The 25,755-nt window shown below is 38.7% G+C and overlaps 2 protein-coding genes across 3 annotated transcripts in view; one reads left to right on the top strand and one right to left on the bottom strand.

The window, feature by feature from the left end:
* The window catches only part of SCAF4 (SR-related CTD associated factor 4), a 57,312-nt gene extending 41,151 nt beyond the window's left edge, over window positions 1-16,161 (top strand). Inside the window, exons 17-20 of one of the 2 annotated variants that reach the window (XM_036880295.2) lie at window positions 1,111-1,276; window positions 1,364-1,450; window positions 1,670-1,795; window positions 14,892-16,161. In XM_036880295.2, coding sequence (XP_036736190.2) covers window positions 1,111-1,276; window positions 1,364-1,450; window positions 1,670-1,795; window positions 14,892-15,805 — 1,293 coding nt within the window. In that variant the 3' untranslated portion in view covers window positions 15,806-16,161. Of the gene's footprint in view, window positions 1-1,110; window positions 1,277-1,363; window positions 1,451-1,603; window positions 1,796-14,891 lie in introns of both variants that reach the window. The other variant, XM_036880294.2, reaches the window with a different exon arrangement.
* Window positions 16,162-18,137: 1,976 nt separating this feature from the next.
* On the bottom strand, window positions 18,138-25,747 carry SOD1 (superoxide dismutase 1). The gene is made up of 5 exons (XM_036880296.2): window positions 25,577-25,747; window positions 21,870-21,963; window positions 20,499-20,568; window positions 19,561-19,678; window positions 18,138-18,570 (listed from the first exon to the last, which is right to left on the bottom strand). Exons 1-5 carry the CDS (start codon window positions 25,646-25,648, stop codon window positions 18,463-18,465), a joined length of 462 nt encoding a protein of 153 aa, XP_036736191.1. The 5' UTR covers window positions 25,649-25,747; the 3' UTR covers window positions 18,138-18,462.
* Between the last annotated feature and the right edge of the window lie 8 nt (window positions 25,748-25,755).

The raw sequence follows: 25,755 nt of genomic DNA, 5'->3' as shown, positions 1-25,755 counted from the left end.
TTCTTATACCTTCTTACACCTTTGTTGTCTGGTTAGCCAATGTATTACTTCAGGAGTGAGGATCTGGCTTCTGGCAGAACAGAGTTTGAATCCTAACTCCATTGTTTATACTCAGCATTGTGACTTTGAGCAAGTTGCTGAACTTCTAAGCTTTAATTTCCTATAAATGTGCAAATTCCCTTTCCTGGCTTTGGCTCAGCTGTTCTTCCTAGGTCAGCTCTATTAATGAAAAACCTTTTAACTTTTAACTTGACCCACAGTTTTATGTGTGATCTACCAGATTTTTCTTATCTTTCAATACCTTACTTCTTTGGTTTCTCACATTAAATCTGAATCAGATAATATCAGAGCTGTGACAAGAATGGATTGCCTAGCCTCTTGATTTTCGCAGTGTAAGGTGAAAATTACATGCTTGTGATACATACTTAGCTGTGATATGTTATATAGATGGACTCCTCAAATTGGTGTACTCTTCAGATGGATATGCCCATTCAAAGCAGGTTCAATACTCATTTAAAGAAACCTGACTGATCTGTTAAAACTGATCATACTGCTTAGCAGTAGCTAACATTTCTGGGGTGTTAAAGTGCCAAGTGCTAGCTCTTAATGTATAGTAACTCTTTAATTCCCATAATTATGGGGATTATGTGAGGCTGGCACTTTTCCATTTTAGAGATGAGTAAACTGAGATCTCGAGAATGTAAGCAACCTGCTTAAGGTCACAAAGTTGGTTTAAAGGAAAACCAGGCATTTGACTGTTAAGACTTTTGTTACTGTGTAGATTGCCACGTAGCTTTTTTTAGGGTTGTATTTCTCAAACTTATTAACTTGACCATGGAACTTTTTTTTTAACATATATTCTAGCAGAATATTACTAGGGCCTGGTGAAAGACAAAATGAATTTGCTGTCATAAAGTAGAGAACAAAAATTTGATTTCTATCTTTTGGGATGGGTACAGATTACCGTCTATTACCTGGTAAAATTATTCACATAGTAAGCACAAAGTTAGGAATACCTACTTTTCAACAAGGTATTTTTTGCATCTTCATTTACTATATGGGTTGGGGGGTGGCTAAATGTGTGGCTTCATTTTTCTTCTTTCGTTCTAGGTCCCACCACATCAGCCGGGTCCCCCTGTGGTTGGCGCTCTCCAGCCGCCCACTTTCACACCTCCTTTGGGAATTCCCCCTCCGGGTTTTGGTCCTGGTGTTCCTCCTCCTCCTCCTCCTCCACCATTTTTACGCCCAGGATTCAACCCGATGCATTTACCACCAGGTACAATAAATTTGTTTGAGAAGACATTCTTTTTAGGGCCTGAAGTAAACAATAAAACTTAAGTTGACGTTATTTTTCTTACTCTAGGTTTTCTTCCTCCTGGACCCCCACCTCCTATAACTCCACCAGTATCCATTCCTCCTCCTCACACTCCACCAATAAGCATCCCAAACTGTAAGCATGTTTTTCCTTTGTGCTCACTTGTTCTCCTGGAGTTGGGAGTAGGAGGGAGAATGGACCAGTAATAGGGTCTATAGTATGGCAAAAGATTGTTGACCGGGGAAATAATTATTCAGCTTCACATGTTGATGTAATTATATTCCTTAGCTACTATCGCTGGTATAAATGAAGACACTACAAAAGACTTATCTATTGGAAATCCCATTCCAACAGTGGTGTCTGGGGCTAGAGGAAATGCCGAGTCTGGTGACAGTGTGAAAATGTATGGCTCTGCTGTGCCACCTGCTGCACCCACGAATCTACCCACCCCTCCTGTAACCCAGCCTGTTTCACTTCTTGGTAAGTTAATTTTTTTATCATTAAGTTTTTCCACCCCCCACCCGAATTCAGTTTTTTAAAAACAACACTAATTTTGGTCAGATGTTCTCTGGAAGCTGATATTTTTCTTTGAGGAAGAGCTCTTCCTCATAAATCAATTATGTGCAATTGGCCTTTACTAACAGTAGCCCAAGAGACAACCTCAAAGATGAAATCATGTTTGCTTGTCTTGAAATAAAGTTTGGATTTGCACTTCTTAATTTGGTATAGAAAAGAGATTAATTGCTGTGGAAAATAATTGGTACAAAAGTCTGTTATTGGCATAACTCCAGACATCTCAGCTTTATAAGAGATAGCATTTCTTTGACAACATAGGTTTTTTCCTGTCTGGACCAGTCTTTATATATCTGAAACCCCTAGACTGTGGTAGCATTCTCTGTGGGCTAGCAAAGAAATTATCTTTGATACATTGCAATAAAATAGCTTTGTTATCTGAGTGATAGTTACATAGCCTGCGATAATGCTTTCCCACTTGCCCCCTCCATTTTCTCCTGCTAGAGTTTATCTGTTGTACTCTTTACCCACAACTTTTCTACTCTGATCAAGGGATGCATGATTTAGATTGTTTCCATCTTTAAGAGGCTTTACCCTTGCTTTCGTGAATTATAAATGAATATATGATAAATTGTTATAGTGACAACCTTTTAAATTAATTGTATTTTGAAGTGGTATTGCCAAGTTTAATACTTGATTGTTCTAATGGGTAGTTAATTTATCCTTACTATTATAACATTCTAGTCTTGCCAGCTTGTTGTATTTTTCAGAGATACCTGCGAGTGCACGTTTGCTTTCCGAATCTTAGGGTTTCTTTTTAGGGAAGCCCAGTAGTGCCTCTGAGATGTGGGACTGTGAGACACTGTTTGTCATTCAGGTCTTTTACTTTCTTCCACCTACTTTCAGTGCTGCTGGAAATTTTTACTTTGTGTGTAAACTACATGTATAATAAAAGTCAGTTTGTTTTTATTTAAATGGCATACTGTTTTCTGCCCGCTACAAGACTGAGCTTAGGCTAATAATTAACTTGGCTTTTAAAATTTTCCTTAATACACAGACTGGGTAATGGTGAAAGAGGATTTGGGATTAAAGTTTGTCAAAGGTAATATAGCAGTGGTTATCATAAGGATGGAAAATGATGTTTAATGAGGAAGTTACTTAAGAGCCTACACCTTAATGGACATCACTGTAGAAAGAACATTGGACTAGAAACTGGGAAACCTTAAAATCTTTGTATCTCAGTTTTGTTATGCTTTTTTTTTTTCATTTTTGTAATAACATGGTTGTGTGAGAATCACACAGTCTGAGTTGGATAGAGTTTTCTGATCATCCTCTTTCCTCCACCCCACACCCATACACCTGATTTTGAATTCTCTTTGAAATGAAATTTCCTAGAGTAGCATCCGTGGGTATTAGGCCCCATAGTCTGTTTACAAACTTGTGTGCATTTGTGCTCATTTCCGGTCTTAGTAAGTTCATCTAATGGGTGAAAAGATACAATCATCTCTAAGAGTTTACTAAGCACTACTTTTCAAACGATGAAGCAAATGTAGCCTGCTTCTGGTTTAACTCTAAGTTTTTGAAGACTCTGCCATTTATTTCTCACCACTGCTGAAATATGTGTAACTTAAATTCTGCATCCAGCATATGAAACAAAACATCAGAAATTGGTGAGGTTGAAAAACAAACTTAGTAAGCTAAGCACTGCTGGAAAAACAGTTAAATTTCTTAGCATTTATCATTCCCTGACATCCCTGTTTGTATATACATCTTCCTCTCCTCACTTCTCTCCTACTCCACCCCCCAGAATGGAGGCTCCGTGAGGAGGACATGTGTTGCTTGAGTAAGTGGATGAACAGGTGGTTTCAATTCAGGACTGTCAATACTTCACCTCTGATAATGATCTTTGTGATCTTTGTCTATAGCTTTTAGAACAAAATTTAGAAATGAAAAACTGTTCCAAATTTGGAAAGTTTATAAAGTTCGACATAACAGGGAAATGAAAACTCTTGTTAAAAATAAGCACTTTTAACTAAAATGCAGTAGTTCCAATCCTGAGAAAGAAGCTTTCATTGTTCCTTCAGTTAGGAATCTTGAAAAGAATACCCCAAGAGTTTAGACTAGAGAAATGAGACTTTTTAAATGTGTGAGCAAATAAAGGATAATTCATCCAAAAGACTGATCACCATTCCACCATTTTGATGAAGGAACGTAGGAATCACACGCAGTGTTGCAGCCCAAAAGGATAAGTAATCAGGTTGGGACATTGTTGATGTTATAGGACATCTAGTGTAGAAAGAGCTAAGCTGCTTTCAAGTTTCCTCTTGGTGCTCTAATGTTTCCTCCTATGATAAAAATAAATGTTATGTTGTGCCAGAAGACTTTAAGCCTAGAAGGTGATAAAAACTTCAATTTCTTCATCTGTGAAAAGGAATAAAAATAACGCACCGGGGTGCTGTGATGATTCAGTGGGGTAACATGTAAGACAGCTGACCCAAGGCCTGCCACAGGGTAGGCATTCCGTGCTTATTAAAGGTAAGGAGAGTCACAGGCAATATGTAGAATATCTGTAGAGAAGAATATTTATACTTAGCAATTCTAAAATTATATTACTTCAGCTATCATGTTTTAAACTGTTCTGTTTGTTGGCAGGCAGAGGAAACAAGCTTCTTAGGAAACAAACATATCTTGACATAGTTACTTCAGATATTTTCATGGTAGATTAGACCAGAACATAAGTTCACACTTATTAAAGTTCCATCAGTTGGCTTACTGAGAAAACACATGTTAGTCATCGTGGTATTTCATATAAATAGCACATGATACCTGTATTCTTCCAATTGATGATAATCAAACAGTTTTCTTACAGTGAAAGGTGAATGTATCATTGAGACAACTGAGTTCTTGGCTCCCAATTTCTGAACTGTGGCAGTAATATTTTTAAAGTATTGGGACAAACAAATATTCAACACATCTCTCAAAGTTCTGTAATGAGGCCTGATTATACAGAGAGGAGGCAATTGGGTGCTTTAAGAATGGTTTGGTTTTAAAAATTTTCTGAATGACCAAACTTAAGTTTGGGTATTATTTTGGAAGTAATGACTACCTGCCTCTGAATTTGGGCTGAGGTAGCGCACACTACCGAATTTGTAGAGAACTAAACTTTCACCCTGTAGAGATTCTGATTATTTTAGTAACTAACAAGCTGAAAATATGAAATTATATGGTACACAGTAATTCATTATCACTTGATTTTAAAGAAATCTCTTCTTAGTACCTCACACTCCAAAATAGCTAGTAAAAGAGTGTTGGTTGCATTAAAAAAAGCTTTTGGTAACAGTATACAGTTGTTGACCATTTAGGAGAGAAGAATATTAAAGATGACAGCAATGCAATTCATTCTCTTCACTGTGGAAGTGTATATGTTTATTTTTCAAAAACTTCTGTATAACATGTATCTTTAATATAATGTACAGCATATTTTTATTAAAAAATTCATTGTAAATGTGCAGTTTGGGTTACTTCGGTGTTCCAAACAATAAAAAAAATACATAAAAAAATGTTTGTTTGTGTTACATATCTCTATTGTGTTACCGATATATCCAAAATGTCTTTTCAGGGGAAAATTATGCTAATTGGACTCATTTCTTATGTGAAAAATTAAAGTTTCCTCTCAACAATTACATTTATTCATTCATTATTAATATGCAGACGTTCTACCTGATTTTTGTCACACTGCTATAGCTGATGGTGAAATTTATAAATAAGTGTTTGTATGGTTGCTTCCTACTTATTGATTTTTCTTACCAAAGCTTTAAGGCAAAAGTCACGAATAGGTGGCCTGCCGTCTGGCTTGCTAGGCATTGGTATGATATACTTAAAGCTTGATTTCCACATGTGCCTGCATGACCACAGTTTGACATTTAAGTTGATGTTCCCAGATCTGGATACTTCAAGGAGTTATGTGGACAGAACTGGTTTGTGAATCATTAAAAGGGTGTGTTTGCATTTATATGCAATAGTTAAGATTCTTAAAACTGCCTAAAAGATGAATAATTTTACCATCAAGTTCAGTAATTAATTTAATGTTGGTATTTGATTCGTGATTTCACTTAGCTTTGGATTTCTGTGCCCAAAACTTTTGGTTTTTTTTAGTTAGTAATTTTTAACAACATTTAAATTAGAACATTAGAGCACCAATCTAGTGTGAATAACATTCCAAGGAAACCTGATGAAAATTCTAGAAAGTAGTTTTATTATAATAATAACATCTAATTTTTATACAATTTCTGCATTTTAATATTTTTTTGTCCTTACTGTGAACTTGGTCATAATGTTTGGTTATATTATAAGCTACAGGGGTCTACCAGTTTGACTTGGTACCCAAAAAACTCTGTTCATTTTATTTATCCTATGAAAGTGTTCTTTGAGAGCTTTAAAATACTTGAATCGCTACTCTAAATATTGCATCATGTTACTCTGGTGTTAATGTTATTAGAAATGGTTCCCAAATACTCACTACAGTGCCTTCAACATAGTATATAACGGTTCAGTAGATACAGTGGATAATTAATAATAGCCATTAATGCTTGCCTTGAATGTGAACTTTTACACGAATACACACAATTTTTAGAAGGTGAAGCACTTCAGACAAAACATGGGGAAGGTCTTACTCAAAAATGCAAAAGCTGTGTATCACATTGTTTCCATCTCCGCTTGTGCTTCCTAGGCTGCAGAACTGCAGCCTAAAGAGTCTGTTTAATTTTTATTGAAGTATAATTGACATCATATTAGTTTTCTGGTGTACAACATACTGACTCAACATTTATGTACATTATGAAATGCTCACTGAGAAATAAAATTTCCTACAGATAATCTCGTTCAGTGGTATGTTAACTGTATATTCCAAACTTCTTGATTCTAATAGTGCAACTCTGAGCTCTAAGTCATAGCTGTTATATGTTGCCAGTAATAGTAAAATAGCAATTAGTATTCCAGTTGAAAAATTTTAAAGCAACTATAAATGAACTATGGGGAAATTGACCAAACAAAACCTATTGTACGTTATTTTGCAAAAGAAAAAAGGATTCATTTTAAAGAGCTATTTCTTTTCATTTGACATTCTTGTTTTCATGTATTAGATTTGATGAAAACATAATGTACACCTGTCTCAGTGTACCTACATTATATATTACTGAAAACTCAAATGTCTCAAAGATCTCTCAGTAGCATTCTAAGTGTGGTTTCTTATATAATCTTAATACTTTATAATACAGTCTAAAATGTGCACTCATTCTTTGAAAACTAGCTTCTTACTCGTTTTTCCCCAGCTCTGAACACAGTACCTTTTGTAAAAATTGCCTGGGAGTCTTTTCAAAATAATTATGCCCTAAGTGTTATTAATTGTTGAATCTAAGCAAAGGAAATACATGTATGGGTTATATTGCTATTTCAATTTTCTGGATATCTGGAATTAAAACACTTTTGCTGATTATATATCTAAGGATCTCAGGACATTGGTGGGAGAGAGAAAAGTAATTGATAAGCTTTTTTCCTTATGGGAAAGCTTCATTTTAAGTTCATGCAAATGCTGTAGTGACATTCATTCTGTTGGATCACATAAAAAAAAAGGCAGAACTGTAACTAGGAACACAAAGGGAAGTTGTGAAAGAAAATGGCAGCCTTTCTCACAGTAAATTTCAGATCTTCACAGGTTTACAATGGAAAGAGACTCACCATCCTTGGGAAGAGAGCTGCACCTTGCGGCCTCTGCTCTTGCCTCTTGAAAGTTACCTGCCCCTTGATGACTTTAGTTATCACCTCTGCCACCACCACTGATTCATACATTCAACATGTATTAAGTACTGTGTGACAGTCACCCTTCTGGATACGAGAGATGCCTGTATGAAAAGACAAGGCCTGTCTTCCTGGACTTTACATTCTAATGGAGATTTAGATAAGAATAAACTAGTAAATTAGTATGGAGATATTCCAGTGAAGACAAAATAGAACGGTTAGTGAATTGGAGGAATGTCTCGTGGGTATGCTAGGGTTTTGTTTTTGTTTTGTTTTGTTTTTTAAGATAGGACAGCCAGGGAGGGCGTTTAAGGGGGTAATACAGAGAGAATAATAGAGGAAAGACATTTCAGATGGAAAGAACAAAGGGAAGCCTGGGTTGAGAAGGAACTTGGTTTGTTTGAGGGACTACAGCAGGTTAATATGGCTGGAGCAAGGTGGAAGGGAAGAGACTAGCAAGCAGGCAGTTTTGAGAGGGTTGTTAAGGGCCAGGTTATTATTGCAGTGGAAAGTGTGGGATTTTGAACCATGTTAATGGATTTACATTTTTTAAAGAATTACGGTTATTACATAGAAAACTAGAATATAGGAGTTGGTCAGAGTAGAAAGAGGAGATTAGTTTGGATGAGATGAGATATGATAGCTTGCATTGGGGTGGTACCTCAGGTATTTAGTGGTTGGATTTTGAGTTTATTTTGAAGATAGAGCCTTCAGAATTGCCTTACTAAAATACGGGATATGAGAGAAGAGAGTCAAGAATGAGTAAATCTTCTTAACTTTGATATTCAGGTGCAGAGATTAAGTAAACAGCTGGTAAAGTCTAGAGACAAATTCTGGTGTCAGCAAAGCCATGAGAGCCTGAGATTACCTACTGCAGCGTAGTGAAAGGCGTGAGCCCTGGAGTACTTCAGCACTTAGCAGATGAGAACACAACACAGAACAAGACAACTCATTTCCTGGGACTTCAATGAGGAGTTCATGTATAATCGTATAAGCCTTACATCCCTATGAGATAGATACAGTTAGCCTCATTTTGTAGATGAAGTAATCGAAGCATAAAGAGATGCAGTAACCGGCCCAAGTCACAGCTACAAGAGGCAGAGCCAGAATTCCAAGTAGCCTTCCTCCAACACTAGGGCCTTTATCCACTTTCCTATATTGTGCTGTCTAAAGGATACTGAGAAAGCAAAGCCAGCGGGCTAGGCTGCAAAAGTAGAGAGGTATTCTGGAAACCATATGAAGACAGTTTCTAGGAGAAGAGAGATTAACTTATCAGGCCATTGATGGGTCAATGAAGAGCTCTGAGACTTACCAACTGAATTTAGCAAAATGAAGTCTTCTGGTTGACCTTGAGAAATGTGGTTTCATTGATGAGTCCAAAAGCCCAATTATATAGGGTTGGGAGAGAATGAGTTGAAGAAATGCATGCAATGATTTTGAACATTTCTTTGAAATTTGATATATAGGGGAACAGTAAAATGGGGTGATAACTGAAAGGAGGTCCAAGGAAGGGACTTTTTATTTCTGAAAGATGGGCAAAACTATAGCATCTTTATTATTGGAAAAACCAGAAGGAAAATTTTTGGTGCAAGAAAGGAGATAACTTGCTAGGTTGATACTTTATGTAGCTAATAGGGAATGGATTCAGGGTTTAAATTAAGGTGTTCACAGACAGAAGGAGCAATATAGTTACAGGTGCAGGCAAATTGGTAGATTGGGTGGTAGGTAGTTAGATTAAAAGTCTTTTTAAAGACCTTTGTTTTTAATGATAAACTGGGAATAACTATATCCATAAGTGGGATTATTACTTGGTAATAAGAATTTAAGTACCTGCACATACTACAATGTGGATGCAAAGATAGACTAAGTAAAAGAAGCCAGTTGCAGAGAATCACATATTGTATGATTCCATTTATATGAAATGTCCCAAATAAGCAAGTCCATAAAGAAAATAGAGTATGTGGTTGCCTGGAGGTGGGGTAGAGTTTCTTTTTGAGGTGATAAAAATGTTCTAAAGTTGATAGTGATGGTTGCCCAACTCTGAATATGCTAATATAGTAATATCTCATGTAAAAACCATTTTACATGAGTAAATTGTAGTATGTGAATTTTATCTCACCAAACTTGTTACCCCTCTAAGAGTAGACGGGATTAAGGAGAAACATGAACGTGTAAAATAGGTACCTAGGGACGTGAGAATGTGATTTGACAAGGGAAAATTGCTGGCTGGAATTAAGGAGCACCTGGACTTGTAGCTACAAATTAAAAATGAGACCAGTCAGCACGTTGGGGGTGGGCACCTCTAGCCATGTTGAGGTACAGATTAGGTGGAAGAATTGCATTTAAAATCAATGTTGAGGTTTTTCCAGACAACTATGGTGAGAGGGAACCATGGACTCTGCAGCAGGTAAGGAGGAAAGTGAAGACATGAAGGGCATTGGGGGGAAATGACCCTAATGAGATCAAATCTGTTCTGGGAATGAGGTCAGAGTGGGGTACTTGAAGATGAGAATCCAGAGGAGATAAAGTTACTTGTACTAACAGGTCCAGGACTTCGTGGAGATGGTGGCTGTGGTAGACTGGAAGGCAAGATAACAGGTGAAGAGGTTAGAACTACCTTGCGTTTTCTACTAGCCTTTATCAACATTGCGTGTGCCCTTCCTTTTTGAAGCAAAGCAAGGAATTAATAAGTGAAAAAGCTCCTATTTAACTTTACATCTTCTTTGAAAGTATTCACCTGATGGAGTTGGTCACTCCTGTGGAATTGAATTCAAATCATTACTAACTTTATATGTATGTCTCCCTGACTATACACACACTGTGGTCCTTGGCAGAAAGCTGCCTGCTTGTTTATGTTCTGTGCATCCCCTTCACGTTCTTCTGAGATTTCAAAGCCCATATTGGACTCCAGCTATAACAACCACACCTCTCACCATTGTTGGGCCCTTTAATACAACTATTATTTCATATAATTCTGCAGATCTTTGCTATAGATTAACAATGGCACCTCCCCTTGATCTTGACTTTTTTATTGTGAAATAACCTTTTTTTTTTGGCTCATCATAGGAAATACCTGCACTTAAGTACTAGTAATTTTTAGTTAAACTCCAGTGTATTTCTTACACTGCCTAAATTGGAGTGCAGACATTTGTGGCTATCACTTTTTTGGTCTGCCTAATACAGTCTTGCTGTATTAGAAAGTTTTTGAGTCTCCTATCTAATAATTTACCTAGGTCTGCACTCTTTCCTTCCTTGTTTCACTTATAGTCTGGGTAACACCATGACTCTTCTGAGGTCTAGGTATACATATAATCAATTTCTTCAGCAAATCCTCCATAACTAACTCGGCACTGCCCCCAACTCTTAAGTATTACCATGTGAAATTTGTCATGCTTCCAAAAAATTGACTTCTATACCTAAATTCCTGCATTATATTGATGTCTCCGGTCAGTCACTCAGAGCAGAGCTGTGTCCCTCCATGTTTTAAAATGTCAGTTCTGCCGTTGACATGTCTTAAATCGTATCCTCCAACACTTCTGTTTCAGTTCAGTCTCATCTCTGTGCCCAGATTCTTGGAATAAGAACCCCCCTACTCCCCACTGTTCTTCCCTCCTTGCTTTCATATACACCATCTGCTAGAAAGATCTTTCACAAGTAACATAAGGACCATGCCTGCTCGCAATTCCTTGATAGTTGCGCATCACTTAAGGTAAAAGTCCAAGTGGTTTCTCATGGCATTGTAAGATGTCTGAATTGCCCTGGCCTGCCTATTCAGCCCCATAAACCTCTTTTTTTCTTTTAATTAATACTAAATTCACACAAATTCTTTATTGCTGCTTCAGTAATAAACCTCAACTGTAGCTTCACCTCTCCTTAGTTTTCATCAAAAAACATTCTATTGGAGTTCTCAGAACAGCACACTTTGTTTGCTCTTTCACTCTTAAGCCCTTTCAAAAGCTGCTGCTCTCTTGACCATTAAGGTCCTTTGTTGGCCTTGAATGTTCTTCCCTTTTGAGACCCAGTTCAGACATCCTTGGGACTCCACGCACACCAGCTTCATTCGTTCACTGGTCACTACACTGGCTTGTGCCATCTTCCAAGCAGTTGATTTGTCTGGTTCTACTAGGCTATGTCCTATTTAAAGGAAAGGACTTTTATTTATCCTTACATCCCAGCAGACTAAATGAGTTGATGTAAGTAAAGCTCAGATGGTCAATATTGTATGAGTTGATTTCTTTTTTAGTTTATAACTAGAAAATTTGTCAGTGGTGTTGCACATCATACTCTCAGGTAAAATTGTTTTGAATGCCCTTTGGGCCTTGGTAACTCTTATATTCCACTGATGTATACATAATGTCAGCTTTCCAGCTAGCAAGCCTACTAAGGATTTATGCCACCTAATACTTTTTTTAATTAAATAAAACTTTTATTAGAAAAGCAGCACAATGTCACTGCAGAAAATAAGATCCAGATAAGAAAAAAAAATCCACAATTCTACCACTTGCGGAGGCTGAAGGCCAACATTTGAGACTGGGGAATATTCTAGTAGGGGAATCTAAATTTTGTTGGCCCATGAAGGGTTAAAAGGAAATCCACTTACAAATGAGGGAAGGGATTTGAGTGTAAAATATTTTAAGGAAATATGAGTATCCATATATATGTGTGTGTGTATATATATATATATGTATATATATATATATGAATAGGAATATTTTTTCTTTATAAAAAATACTGATTTCAACTTGATTACAAAATATAAATGTTAACCCTGACAAATCAATCTTTAATCACTCTCAAATATGTTATAAAAGACTTAGGAGATGTGTTCCTAGAAATGGGTTTATATTTTATAAAGAATCATTGCCTATTTTATCTCTTGTACAAGGGTGAGATGGCCTTGCATCCCTTGGCCATTGTCACATTGGTAAGTTAAGGAAACCAATAATCATGAGGAAATCAGGACAATAGGGCCTGTCTGCTGTCCTGCAATAGTCACTATTTCCTCTTAACTGTTACCTGAATTCTTTTGTTATAAGACACTTGAAACCCCTTCTGCAGTTTGCCAGTGTTATTAAAAATTTGCCATTGACCCCTTCAGCCTATCGATGGAGTACTCGAGGTGCCAGCGCTGACCTCTGTAACAGAATGGACATTGGTCGTTTGAGTCCTTGAACAAAGCTGGTGGGAAAGTAAAGTTCAACTAAAGTGCTTTGATACCTTTATTAAAAGAGGCTTTACCTGGGTACATACGTTTTATGTAGCTTGTTTTGAGTTAAACTTCACAAGCACAATTCCTTAAAAAAAAAAACGAGACCAAGGACTGACTTAGGTGCTTCTGTTGTCCCGCTCGCTGTATGATGTATACTCAGTTGACCACTAAGTGATATGAAGAATGTTTCAGTTTGCCATAGAGTTTTGTTTCAGTCTGAGAATATGGTATTGGTGGGGGTTCTGTATACATTCATTGTCTGCTGTTTTAAGGACTGTCTGAAGAGTTGTGAAGGGATAGGGTCTTTGTCTCATTCATCCATTTCATAATTTGACTTTTCACTGATAATTAGTATTTTACAACTTTACACCTGCCACGTGGAAGCTCAGTGCATCCACATTTTTCCCAACTACCAAAGTGCTTGACTTTAAGCTATGGTAGGTATCAGGGGAACAGGAGGGATTAATAAAATCTTGATTAGAAATGAACAATGATTTTGTTATTGCAAAGTCAAATATTTAATGTTAGGGTGTTTATCACTTGTCAAAATTGATCTGTGGAATAATCATTGCAGCACTTATTGTGTTTAAGTGTTTTATCCCACTTACTCTCAAGGAGAGGCAGGTATTATCCCTGTTTCTGAGGCTTGTGTCCAAGGTTATTCCTATGTAAAATTGTTTCACCAAATATGCTTCTTTCTAAGCATTTAAAATAAGGTATTTTGTTTAAGTAAATGCCAAAGTTGGTGAGTCTTGATTTTAAAAGTTATAAACTGGTACAAACTACATGTTGTAAGGAGCAAAAACTGAAGTAGAAATTCTTGTTTACATTTAGTATTGTTTATATCAAAAATCTAGGAGCAAACAGGACTTGTTAAATGTTTGCTAAAGCCAAGTGGGAGAAAGTGATTCAAGCTGTAAACACAAAATGGGGAAAAAGATGGAAATAGTATTAAAGTATTGGGTTTGCTCTTGGGTCATTTTTAATCAGTGTCACATAAGCACTCCTCTTATGATTGCCTGTAGATAGTTTTAACCCATAACTTGCTTAAACTCCTATTGGTCATAGTATTTGTTTTGTGATGTATATATTTGCAAAGAAATCAATTGAGAGAATGATGCTGCCTTTTTTTAAGAGGTGAGCCAAATCAGAAATCCTTACTACTATCCCACATTATTATAATAAATGATTGTTTGTTGAATTTGTATGGCTCTTGCAGCAAAACATGAGCAAACCCTCATGTAAATGGGAAATAAAACCAGTAAGTCCTTGTCACTCTCAACAGCACCAACCTTACCCATCTTGACAACGTAGAAGAAATGAATAGACTAAGGTGAATGGCTGAATGTGCAGCTGCATTCAGCAGTTCTTTCGGCCTAGCAGGTTCCACTCTATGCTGTGCTTTGGAAGGGTACCTGTAAAAATAAGCTCTAGTTGTTTGTGGACCTTTATGAGTATTGGTGGGTAAGTGATGCTAATTACATAGTAATTATAGGAGTCACTTTAATGCCATGGAATCAGAGACGTCCCTCTGCACTTGTTTTTCTGTCAGTGACCCCATTGTTTTCTAGCATTAAGTAGAATTACGACCTAAAATTTTCCGAGAGTACACCTGAAATAACCTTCAGTTGGTTCGCCTGGTTCTGTCCCTTATCTCATTTGGATCAAGTGCATCGTTTCTCAAATGTTTCAAGTATTTTTGAGTGGTAAAAGAACTATACTCATGAAGGCTGTAGAGATTTTGACACACTCTTCCCGAAAAGTATATTAGTTTCCTTTTCCAGATTAAAATTTGACCTCTACCTATTAGATACTAATATGTATAATAATAATACATACTTTTATATAATACACATATAGTATTTACCTTTAAGACTGCATGTCGTAGGTTATTACAAGGCCCTCATGCTGGGATTCAGACAGGTAGACTGGCAAATACAAAATTTGAAGATTCTGGGTTGAATTTCATTTTGCTTCAAGCTCCACAAGAAACATTTGAAAAGAGAATCCCACCTTCTGTGTCACTTTATTTACATTTTTATTTTTACTGCCTTTTAGGTTCTCAAGGAGTCGCACCTGGTCCTGTAATTGGGCTCCAAGCACCATCCACCGGCCTCCTTGGTGCCCGACCTGGCCTGATCCCACTCCAGCGCCCGCCGGGAATGCCTCCACCTCACTTACAGCGATTTCCTTTGATGCCACCCCGTCCCATGCCACCTCATATGATGCACAGAGGCCCACCACCAGGCCCAGGGGGTTTTGGAATGCCTCCACCTCATGGAATGAAAGGTCCCTTTCCACCTCATGGCCCCTTCGTTAGGCCTGGTGGAATGCCAGGGCTCGGGGGCCCGGGGCCAGGCCCCGGGGGTTCCGAGGACAGAGACGGAAGGCAGCCGCCAGCACAGCAGCAGCCGCCAGCACCACAGCAGCAGCCTCAGCAGCCGCCTCCAGCTCAGCAGCCGCCTCCAGCTCAGCAGCAGCCATTTAGAAACGATAACAGGCAGCAGTTCAGTTCAGGGAGAGACCAGGAAAGGTTTGGAAGAAGGTCTTTCGGAAATAGGGTGGAGAATGACCGGGAACGGTATGGGAACCGGAATGATGAGAGAGAGAATAGTAACCGTGAAAGGAGAGAGTGGGGAAGGAGAAGCCCCGACCGGCACAGAGACTTGGAAGAGAGAAGTAGACGCTCTAGTGGGCATCGAGACAGAGAGAGAGATTCGAGAGATAGAGAGTCTCGTAGAGAAAAGGAAGAAAACCGAGGAAAGGAAAAGCCTGAGGTGACAGACAGGGCAGGTGGTAACAAAACCACTGAACCTCCCGTTAGCCAAGTGGGGAACGTAGACACCGCCTCAGAACTTGATAAGGGGGAGTCTGAGTCCGCGGTTGTAAAACCTGAAGAGTTACCTGCTGAGGCTACCTCATCCGTTGAACCCGAGAAGGATTCTGGCTCAGCAGCAGAGGCTCCTCGTTAAGAGACTGGAACTTGTCAAAATGTGACAGGGACAATTTCGGAGTGCAGAGCTTGAGGTGTACAGATGCTGTATTATATTCGCTCCTATTATTTCACTGCCCCACAGTAGTTGGTGGGGAATTGTAAGCAATTTGATTGCTTCCCTTCTATTTAAAAATAGCCACAAAATAACAAAAAATACTGAAATATGAATAAATATTACCCTTTTTGCTGTAACTTTTTAAAAGTTTTGACTTTAAAAAGTTTACAAGTCGTAATTAGAAGTGCTATTTTTTTTTTTTAATTTAAGACAAGGTAACGGTGAAAGCTCCTCAAAACAATAGGGATGTTTTTAATAAACTCTATTTTCATAACAAACTTTAATGTGTGCTATTCTTCCTACACTGCATTAAGGTAGAGAAGGATTGTTCATCAAAGTTTGAGCTGTTAATACTGTACTGGAGTCTAAATTAGACTTGTTTACTTGATGGAAATGACGTAATCAAATACTTCCATTTGGAGTACTCTTGATTTTTAGCATTTCATAAGGTAAAGGTCAGTGGTTTTAATGTTAATTGAAAAGCTTGTTTTGCAATTCAAGGTTTTCCTTTTTGCCATTGGTTTTGTGGTAAATATTGCCGATTAATTGGTAGAGATTTTGCTGAGGGAAAAATTGGATCCCAGCATTACCTGTTGTAGTATAAACTTACCTGATTGCTGAGGCTTTGTTTGGTAGGTTGAGTGTTTTCTTACCAATCACATTAAATTTTTCAAAAGTGTGAAAAATCAAGGTTAGTAACATTTGCAGCCTAAAGTTTGTCTTATTTTGTATGTTTAAGGACTGAAACGCGGCCTGTTGTTTCCAATCAGCCTTATCTGTTACCTTTAACATTTTTTACCATTGCTGGGCAGAGGTAGACTAAACTTGCCACATATATTTTATGTTTTACTTAAAATTGTTGGGTTAACTAGGAAAAATAGTTGTAGGTTATCCAAGAACTGTTACACGGAGACATCCAAAATCAAATCAGACCTGTATCTGACATCAGAAAAGCATTACATAAAACCGTTTTACCCAGTGTTTTGAGGAAAACCTGTCATACAACCTGAGTATTTACTGGCTTGTTGAAGCTTTCCTTAAATTACATTTTTTCAACTGTTCTGGTTTCAGTGTGCTGAGCAGTTACCTTTTTATTTGCCCTCATTCTCCAAACAAAGCTACTCTGTCAGTTTTATTTTTAAAAGTCTGACAGGGATAGTGTTTGTTTCCAGGGCAATGTTGTGTTCCTTGCAACCATATTTCCAATTGCAAGTATTGAGTCCACCCTATTTGTGCGTGACAGAAAACTGATTAGTAAGTGTTAGTGATTGGGCTATGAAGGTCAAAAGCAAGTCCCTGTATTTTGAGTTTTATCCCACAATTGTTAACAGATTGTGTGCATAAGAGAAATGTTGAATACTGTTCTTAATGTTTCTACCTGACAGTGGTTTTAACCACTTACTATGAGCATATTGTTCATTATCACCAATTTTAAAACTGAACACACAATTGTTTTATTCCACATTGGCTTTTTCTAAGTCATCTATCTACATTTGGTAAAGTACACCACACATTTATGATCAGAATTATAGCTTATTTCTAGTTTCCCTATCAGAAATAAATTTACTATTTTCCATCAGTAAGCAACTAACCCACATGGTCAGCCCTGAGTTAGATGAACATACTTAGAAGCATTCTCTTACAGGTATGTTAAGTATTTACAATAAGAGAAAACAGACAATTGGGTGTATATATTTAACCAGAACCACATTTAAGTATTTCCTCGGTTCTACCTTATAATGCTACAGTATATTTCTTTAAAGGGCTAATCTGAAAGCAGATTGTGCCAACCTCTCCTTTTTCATTATAAATGTTCACAAGTCTACAAAAGTGGAGTATGCACCATTTTGGCAAGCAGGTAACTCTTATTATTAGTTAAATGAGACTAATTTGCTATTCACAATTCACTGGAAGTTATCAGAAGGTTCTCTTGAGCCGTAAAACCTACTTTTAAAAATAAGTAATTTTTACATCAAATGGTAAGTGGCTAAGCGGAGAAACCACCTTAATTTCCCTAAAGCTTACAAAGCATTATCTTGCCCAGGATTAAAGTTAAGGTTAGCTGTAGCTAAAAAAAAGAGCTGCTGAAAATTACATTTTGATTATCTTCACACTTTCAAAGAGAGCTCTATAAAATAGTTAATACCCATCAATGTATTACCAACACTTCCATTCAAGCTCTCTATACAAGTATCAGAACTCATTTAGAATTTCAATTTGGATACTCTTAACAGGCTTATTAACAGGCTCAAAATACAGTGCCATATAAGGTGTATTTATTGCAGGCTTGAATAAGAACAAAGGTTCAGACAATTAAGTTTAATACCCATATGTGAATTAAGTGGCAAACTACAGAGATCACTTAAACACATTTTAACTGAATATGAGTTTTTATAAAATTATACAAATCTTCCAAATGATAATAAACCAGTTCTCATTACAGGTACTTAAAGCAATATTTAAAAAGTCAAGCAAATTACACTTTTAAGATTACAATGTTCAATGCTTATCAAGTTAAATTTCTACAACTAGCAAAATAACATGAGTAAGTAGGATTCAGATCACAGCCTAGGTAATGTTTACATGGCGATCCCAATTACACCACAAGCCAAACGACTTCCAGCATTTCCCGTTTTTGTACTCTCTTCATTTCCACCTCTGCCCAAGTCATCTTGCTTTTCATGGACCTTTAAAAAATTTTAAGAACATTTAACTTAGCACTATCCGTAATTACCACCTCTTTAATACCCAAAACACTTAAGAACCATTTAATATTAGAAAATAACATGTTAGAATAACACTAGTAGGGAAATATTCTTAATATTTAATCTAGTAGTAAAAATAGAAACCACTACTGAAAGCTTTTTCTTGAAGATGCAAGGACATGACTTACTTATAAACCCTACGTGAGTGTTGCTATTGCTAAATAAAACACTAAAAACAACTATGTTAGAGAGGCCACCACACTGCTGCTGGTCTTAATCCTCCATGAGAAATTTCAGTAACCTCGGTTATAGCAGTGGTCTTCAGAATGTACACATCAAAGTGAACCAAAAACTGTCAGAATTATGTCTAATGAACTTTATAAACCTGTAAATAAGAGGTAATCCTAAAAATATATTGGACTATTCAAACAGTATTTTAGATTTTGCTCAAGAAACACTGATCAAAGATTTTTCTGCTTCACAACTATGCTAAGGATAAAAGGTTAGCTGAGAGTAAGCGACCACTGAATGTTAAACTGTCCTCTGGGGTAGGCATAAGAGCCTATACTACATGGTGTTTTGCATGAACTAGAAGCCACTCCCATGAGTAACTTGAGGCAACTGCTTCCCACACATTAAGCAAGTGATACCCTACAGATATGAATGAATACTGGGGTCCATCCCAGATTTTAGACTTAGCTAAATAAAGACTACTTTTGTTTCCACAATGCAGAGCTAATATGAGCGAATACAATCTGCTTTACTACTACTGCATCTTAGCAGAAGTGTTCTGAACTGCCCTAGATCACTAATTTATCTTCACTGTATTCCAGGAAAATAAGTGCTTTTCCAATCTGAACTAAAGGTACAATTTACGTGGATCCTTAAAAACCAGGATTAATAATTCTGTAATAGATAAAAAATAAATGTTGGGAGAACTTTTATGCACATTTGTATTACATGAAAACTTACCACCATTGTGCGGCCAATGACGGAATGTTCTCCTGAGAGGGCAATCATAGGATCTTCCATAGACACAACAGCCACACCATCTTTGCCAGCAGTCACATTGCCCAGGTCTCCAACATGCCTTAACATTGAAAAAGCATCAGAGGAATTAGGATTGGTTGCTACTTAACATCAGCTAAATTAAAAACTGACTGACATACAAAAGCTAAGGGGTAGATACAGCATATATCAAATAGGCCCCCTTTTCCAAAATTTTAGAAACATACAAATTTAAAAATAATTAGACACCCTAGACACATTACTCTTCAAACAAGCTTCAAGTCTACAAAGTAACGCTCTGGGAAGAATCGTGTGATGGGGACAAATCTTGAATTTCAGAGGCAAGGTACCAAAGGGAAAACTCAGTTACTGAGTTATGCCTATTAAGTTTTGGCCTAAGAAAGCTATGCCCACAGGTCTCTGTTATAAAAATTAATTCGTTCTTACCCTTAAATGTAGTACTTTTTTCCTGCAAGGCTCTCAGAAAACACACACATACAAAGAGACCCACCAAATTTTCAATATCAAATTTTTACCTATGAAGCTTGCTATGTTTCATCATGATGGTTTATTTTGCTGGCAGCTGACAGTACTGTTATTCATGACATTTCCTGTATTAGTTCCCTTTGGCACTTGTATTAGCTCTATATTCAATAAATGCTACAAAACCAAATTGTTTTAAGTGTCCCCATTTATCACCGGCTCCTCAGCTCAGGGAGTAAGCCACTCCAGCACCTGGGGCAGGGGGTTTACACAGGGTGGGGGTTGGGGGGTGGTAAATTCAAAGCAGAGGTGGGGGAGACCACTCAATTATCTCAGCATGCAATTTGCAAACAGCATACCCTTACAGCCACAGAAAGTCATCACCATTATTTCAGTAAGACAAGCATTTTGTCACTCACCTCTCTTGATCCTTTGGCCCACCATGTTTTTTGGACAGAGGATTAAAATGAGGACCTGCACTGGTACAGCCTATTTGCAAAAAAAAAAAGCTAAATCATGAATCGAAATTCCAAAATCAATTCTAAAAAGAAACTGGTCATTGCTGAAACCTTAAATGGAGAAGGTACTGAACTATATCATGACTCTAGGCTAAAAAAAACAGGAAGCAACACTTTATGATAAACAAAATGGGCAGGGGTGGGCTTTGGGTTCTTCACTGCCCTATAAATTAAGAGGGCCAAGGCTTGACCTTCAATGGCTCTTGTATTGTGAAAATCCCATTACAATGAAGCCAGTTTGTAAGGTAGCACATCTTAACTACAAAACACTACCTTCCCAACTACACACCAGTCAAGTGTCCCATTTGTGCCCTTTGCTTGATGCATGCAGAATATATGCTGTATAAATGGCCTTCCTGTGCTTGAGGGAAAGCAATTTCCCAGAACACAACCAGAAGGATGCAGGCTTGTTTCTTTTCTTCCTTCAGCAGCTGATGTAAAGTTTCCATTGTTTACAGCTTCTTCCCAGCCATCCCCAGGACCCCCACAAGGGAGAAGACACAAGCCACCAAGGTTATGGGAATAAGTCAAAGCCACCAAGCAGCGGCCTCCCAAAGCCAAGGCAGTCGACCAAAAGCAACTTGTGGAATCTTAGTAATTATTGAAATGGATCTAAGCTGGTCATTAAGTCACTATAGGAATCAAATTATGGGCCACTAAAAAATTACAGCAAAATGAATCAAGTTCTCATCATAAAAAGTATAAATACCTAAATTCAGATTACACAAATATGGCAAAAGATCACTAGATGTAATTTAATCCATCAACTTTTATTAACTTGTTTCTAATCCCACATTGAATAAATGAAACTCTATCCAAAGCACCAACAGTTTACCAATCTTCAGTTCTATCTTACTTCCTGTCCCACTAAGGATCTTGTTCCAGGGGTGGAGCTCTCCTGACAGGGCAATGCAAATAAATGCAGACTCTGTTTGAAGCACCCATGCACAACCCCAGCTCACAAACAAGTGGGATCACTATGGGGAGTAAGAAAGCAGCTAAACTTTTTGTTCTCTATTGTTTTCTTAAAAAAAACAGGAGATCTTATGTAAGCAAAGTATAAATGTGATAAACATCAACTTCCTCCCCTTCCATTCGACACTTAGGTGTCAAAAACTATTCCGTGGCTCAACTCCCTAACAATGACCCTAATAGTCATATTAACTTTTTTTTTTTTAATGTTGAGGGTTTTAACGTTTAGGGTTAACTCTACTCAGTCCTACTGATCCTACTAAGTGAACAAGTATGAGTCACTAGACCCACGCAACCCACCTTGTGTATTATCTCCAAATTGATGGACGTGGAATCCATGATCGCCCTCAGTCAATCCTTTAATGGTTCCTGATACCATGACTGGCCCATCTCCCTTTATTCAAAGAAAAGTGCAAGACGTTTGAGAAAGCAAATGTTTCTGAACCAGAAAAGAGTTGAATTACCTTCACCACTCACAGTGAAGTGGAAAGAACATGGGCTTAGGAAGAAAATATCTGTATGCACATCCCAGGCCCACCACTTCTAGTGGTGAATTCCAGCAAGAGGCTTAACTGCTCCAGGCCTGTGTCCCAATGCGAGGGAGATGGTGACCTTGTTCTAACGCTCACAGGCCAGCAGCTCTGCAGCACAGCATCACAACCAAATGGAAAGCACAGAGAAAGTGCCCAGCAGAGGGGCTGGCAGTGCGCTCTTGAATGTGGATTTGTACTTTGTAGGGTTTGCCTGCCTTAAAATGAGTATGTAACATGAGTTAAGTTCTCATTCACTTTGTACATACTTCTGAATAGGTTATCTTTGCATACTGTGTATATAAAAAAAACTTCTTAATCCAATTGTTCGTACATCATACACTTTTTAACACCTTATTTTCTTCATGCAGACACTCTTCCACAGAGCAAACAGATTTGCTTTTTAAAAGAAAAATAAAAAGATACTCTGGAAATGCCCATCTGACTACTCTAGGATCTCTGTTCTCCACTCTCCACTAGTGGGGTTAAGGGAGGTGTTTATCAATTTCCAGCATAGATATTTTTGATTAATAGCCAGAAAATATCCTATTCCACTGCCCCTGAGAGACTGATCTTAGTTTGACCAAAGGTACTGTTTTCTGAAGTCTTTTCAGGCATTGAAACCTGGGTAACCTTTCCACTCTCAACTACTGAGAGCAAAACACAAAGGACTGCAAAAACAGTAAAACAGGTGGAAAAAAAACCACTGAAGTACTGCCATTCAGGTCATGGTGATGGGTAGTAATACCGCAGGGCTACCTACACAAAGCAGGAAATTACTCATACAGCTAGAGACCTTAGGAACTAAAATAAAATACCTGCACCTCCACTCCACAGTAACACACATGATGGTGTGTTTGTTTTAGCTTTGCTTTTTTTTTAGTCAGAGCCAACAGTTAAAAACAGTGTTAGCCTTGAAGACTCTCCACTGGATAAATACCACTGCTCGAAGGAAGCAGGGTGGCAACTGCTGCCTTTCTCTGCTTTTCTTGAGAATAGGTATTTTGTGTATTTGTAAAGCACAACCTTTACTTTGGAAAACCTTAAATGTGAATTTTATCTTCCAAAACGTGCGGCTTGTCTTTCAAGAGCACAGAGAGACCAAGAGGGCAGGTTTTTTCAGGACTCCTTTTGGCAGGTAACGTATAGTACAGTCAACGTAATTATCTGCCTGGGTACAACGAATCCTCCAGGGGCCAAGCTGTTAATGTTGAGTAAAACAGGTCAGGGAAACAAAGAGTATGAACTGGTCCAGCCTCTTGCTGCCCTTACTAAAGAGCTTGGTAAGGGCAGACCTACTATTTCTTAAGAGAAGCTAGGAATTTGGACTTAATTGGACTTAAAGGTAAATCTTCCAATTTTTTGAAGATGAGAAACGAATCCAAAATTAGAAACACTTAATAGGCCAAACACAGTTTACTGCCAATTTGATACATCTGCATATCTGCAGAGCTACAATCTAACTATCCAAGAGTCTTTTATCAGGTATGAACAGCACCACTACAATGAAGTTTGCAACTTAAAAGAGGGAGTGGCACCTTAAAAGTTGTTCAGGTAAGGTGGACAAAAACGTGGCCCTGGAATGGACCCAATACTCAATAGCTAAAGGAAAGGAGGAAAAAACAAAGTCTGGCCAATGAAAACAAGAAAATTCACACAAATGCCAGAGCCCTGTCAAGACCATTTGGAAACCACTTACAGGAAAATTCCCTTAAATAAACTTCACAAATGGGACACCACCTAGATTATTTTTCCTGCCCTCTCACATTTCTGTACACCACTTTAAGATTATGGTTCATTCTTATGTTAAACATTCTCTTACAATTATTAAGCCAAGTACAACATAAACAATCTTTCATCAACTTGTAACCTTACTAAGGTTTCAGGGGATAGTCTTATCACAACGACCTTCCTTGCAACACATGTGCTTTGCAATATTAACAATGAGTATTTCTATATACTTTATTTTACAAGAATTGTTCAGAACGTTGACCATGTCAGTGATGGGCCCTATCAGGAGAGCAATTTCAAAGTCACTTTACAACGTGGTTAAAGGAATGCCCCAAGAGGAGAGGTAAGTGACAATTCCACGCAATGCAAACTCTAGCTCTACCATCCCACTCCCAAACCCCATCCATTACCCGCTACCAACACAGTTCTCAATCATAGGCGCACATCAGACTGTGTACCCAGAAATTTTTATGTAATTGGTTTGGAGTTGGGCCCTAGTATACGTATTTCTTAAAAGCTCCCACATGAGTCTACTGTGCACCCGGGGTTAAAGACAACTGCCCTGGAAAACCCTCTGACCTCGGCTTTTTGGAGCTCAGTGGACTATCTGCTTTGCCCTCACAGCCTGACCATGACCTACAGCATGAGTCAGCAAAGTCTCCCGATTTAAAAGGACCACTTAAGGTATGTTATGTAAAAAGCAACAACGAAGAGAACAGCCTTGAAAATTCTCTGACAAAACCAGCTTGGCCTTAAAAGCAAGGCTTAATTTACCTTATTTTGCAAGACTAACTCAACCTGGGTCATTTCTTGTTTATGCCTCTGGAAATCATAAGCAAAACTTAAAACTATTTCCAAGGCTGGTATTCGGTGACTATTAACCAATTCATCATAGTTTAAATAAGAAATTTGTAATATTCTAGCTAATCAACTGTAAATGAAGAGTCACTGCGGCGTCACTATATAAGCTGCTTTGTTACACCATATACATGATCCTCAATCCACGTTTTGGTTTCAGGGATCCCAGTAAAGGTGTGCAAAGTGTCCTCTGGTATGTACACAGTAAACTTCTACTAATTAATACTTGGTGACTCACTGGTTCTAGTATTTCTGCCTTTTGACAGATGTGTAATTTTTGTTTTTCAGGACCCTTCAAGCATATAAAAATCCCTTAGCCCAGGGCTGTACCGAAAACAGCTCGGGTGGATTTGCCTCACTGCGGCAGTTTGCAGACCCCAGACGTAGAGAAACAGCGCCCCAGGGTTTTAACCGACGCGACGATACTCGGCCCGCCGCCCTCGCCACCCACGGATCCCAAAGGCAGGCCGCGCTGCGCAACTCTGAGGACCAGAGCCTCAGGACCAGAAATGACCCGCAAGAAGGGCCACCGTAGTCTCTCCAAAAGCGTCAGGTCTCGCCCGGGCCTACACGCCCGGGCGGCGGGGAGGCCTGAGAGGGGCGACTTCCTCGCTCGGTCTTTTCCCGCCGGGTCCGCCGATGCTCCCGCGTAGCACCCGCTCCAGGCCTCGCCACGCACCGCCTCCTCCGCCGAACCCGCCCGGTGACTCAGCACTTCGCGGCTAGGCGCGCAGGCAGACGCCGCACGGCCCAGGCCTCGGGCGGCGCGAACCCGCCAGGCGGTGGGGCAGGGGCGTGGAGGGTGCGGCCGAGGCTCGGCGGGCCGCACGCTGCGGGGCACAGGTGCGCGAGCGCCGCCCGGCCGCCGGCCTACGCCCCAGCCCTTGCCTTCTGCACGAAGTGGATGACGCCCTCCACATCGCCTTGGCCCTTCAGCACGCACACGGCCTTCTTCTCCATGGCTGGCGGAGCCACGCTCCGGTGCGGGAGACAAGAATTCCACCGTAGCAGGACACAGCGCAGAAGACGCGGAGAACGGCGCGGTGGGCCTTTTATATCCGGAACTC

The sequence above is a fragment of the Manis pentadactyla genome, chromosome 1 (assembly GCF_030020395.1).
Source record: "Manis pentadactyla isolate mManPen7 chromosome 1, mManPen7.hap1, whole genome shotgun sequence".
NCBI lineage: Eukaryota > Metazoa > Chordata > Mammalia > Pholidota > Manidae > Manis > Manis pentadactyla.
The sequence above is the reverse complement of the archived record's forward strand: the minus strand, read 5'-3'. Positions and strand labels throughout refer to the sequence as shown.

Bases quoted from the DNA above. Each gene is read 5' to 3' on its own strand.
- SOD1 (XM_036880296.2), bottom strand. From the start codon at position 25,648: ATGGAGAAGAAGGCCGTGTGCGTGCTGAAGGGCCAAGGCGATGTGGAG. The intron at 21,964-25,576 runs GCAAGGGCTGGG...CTTTGAATAAAG, and splicing joins TCATCCACTTCGTGCAGAAG to GGAGATGGGCCAGTCATGGT. The intron at 19,679-20,498 runs GTGAGTGACAAA...TTCAATGTTAAG, and splicing joins GGGCCAAAGGATCAAGAGAG to GCATGTTGGAGACCTGGGCA.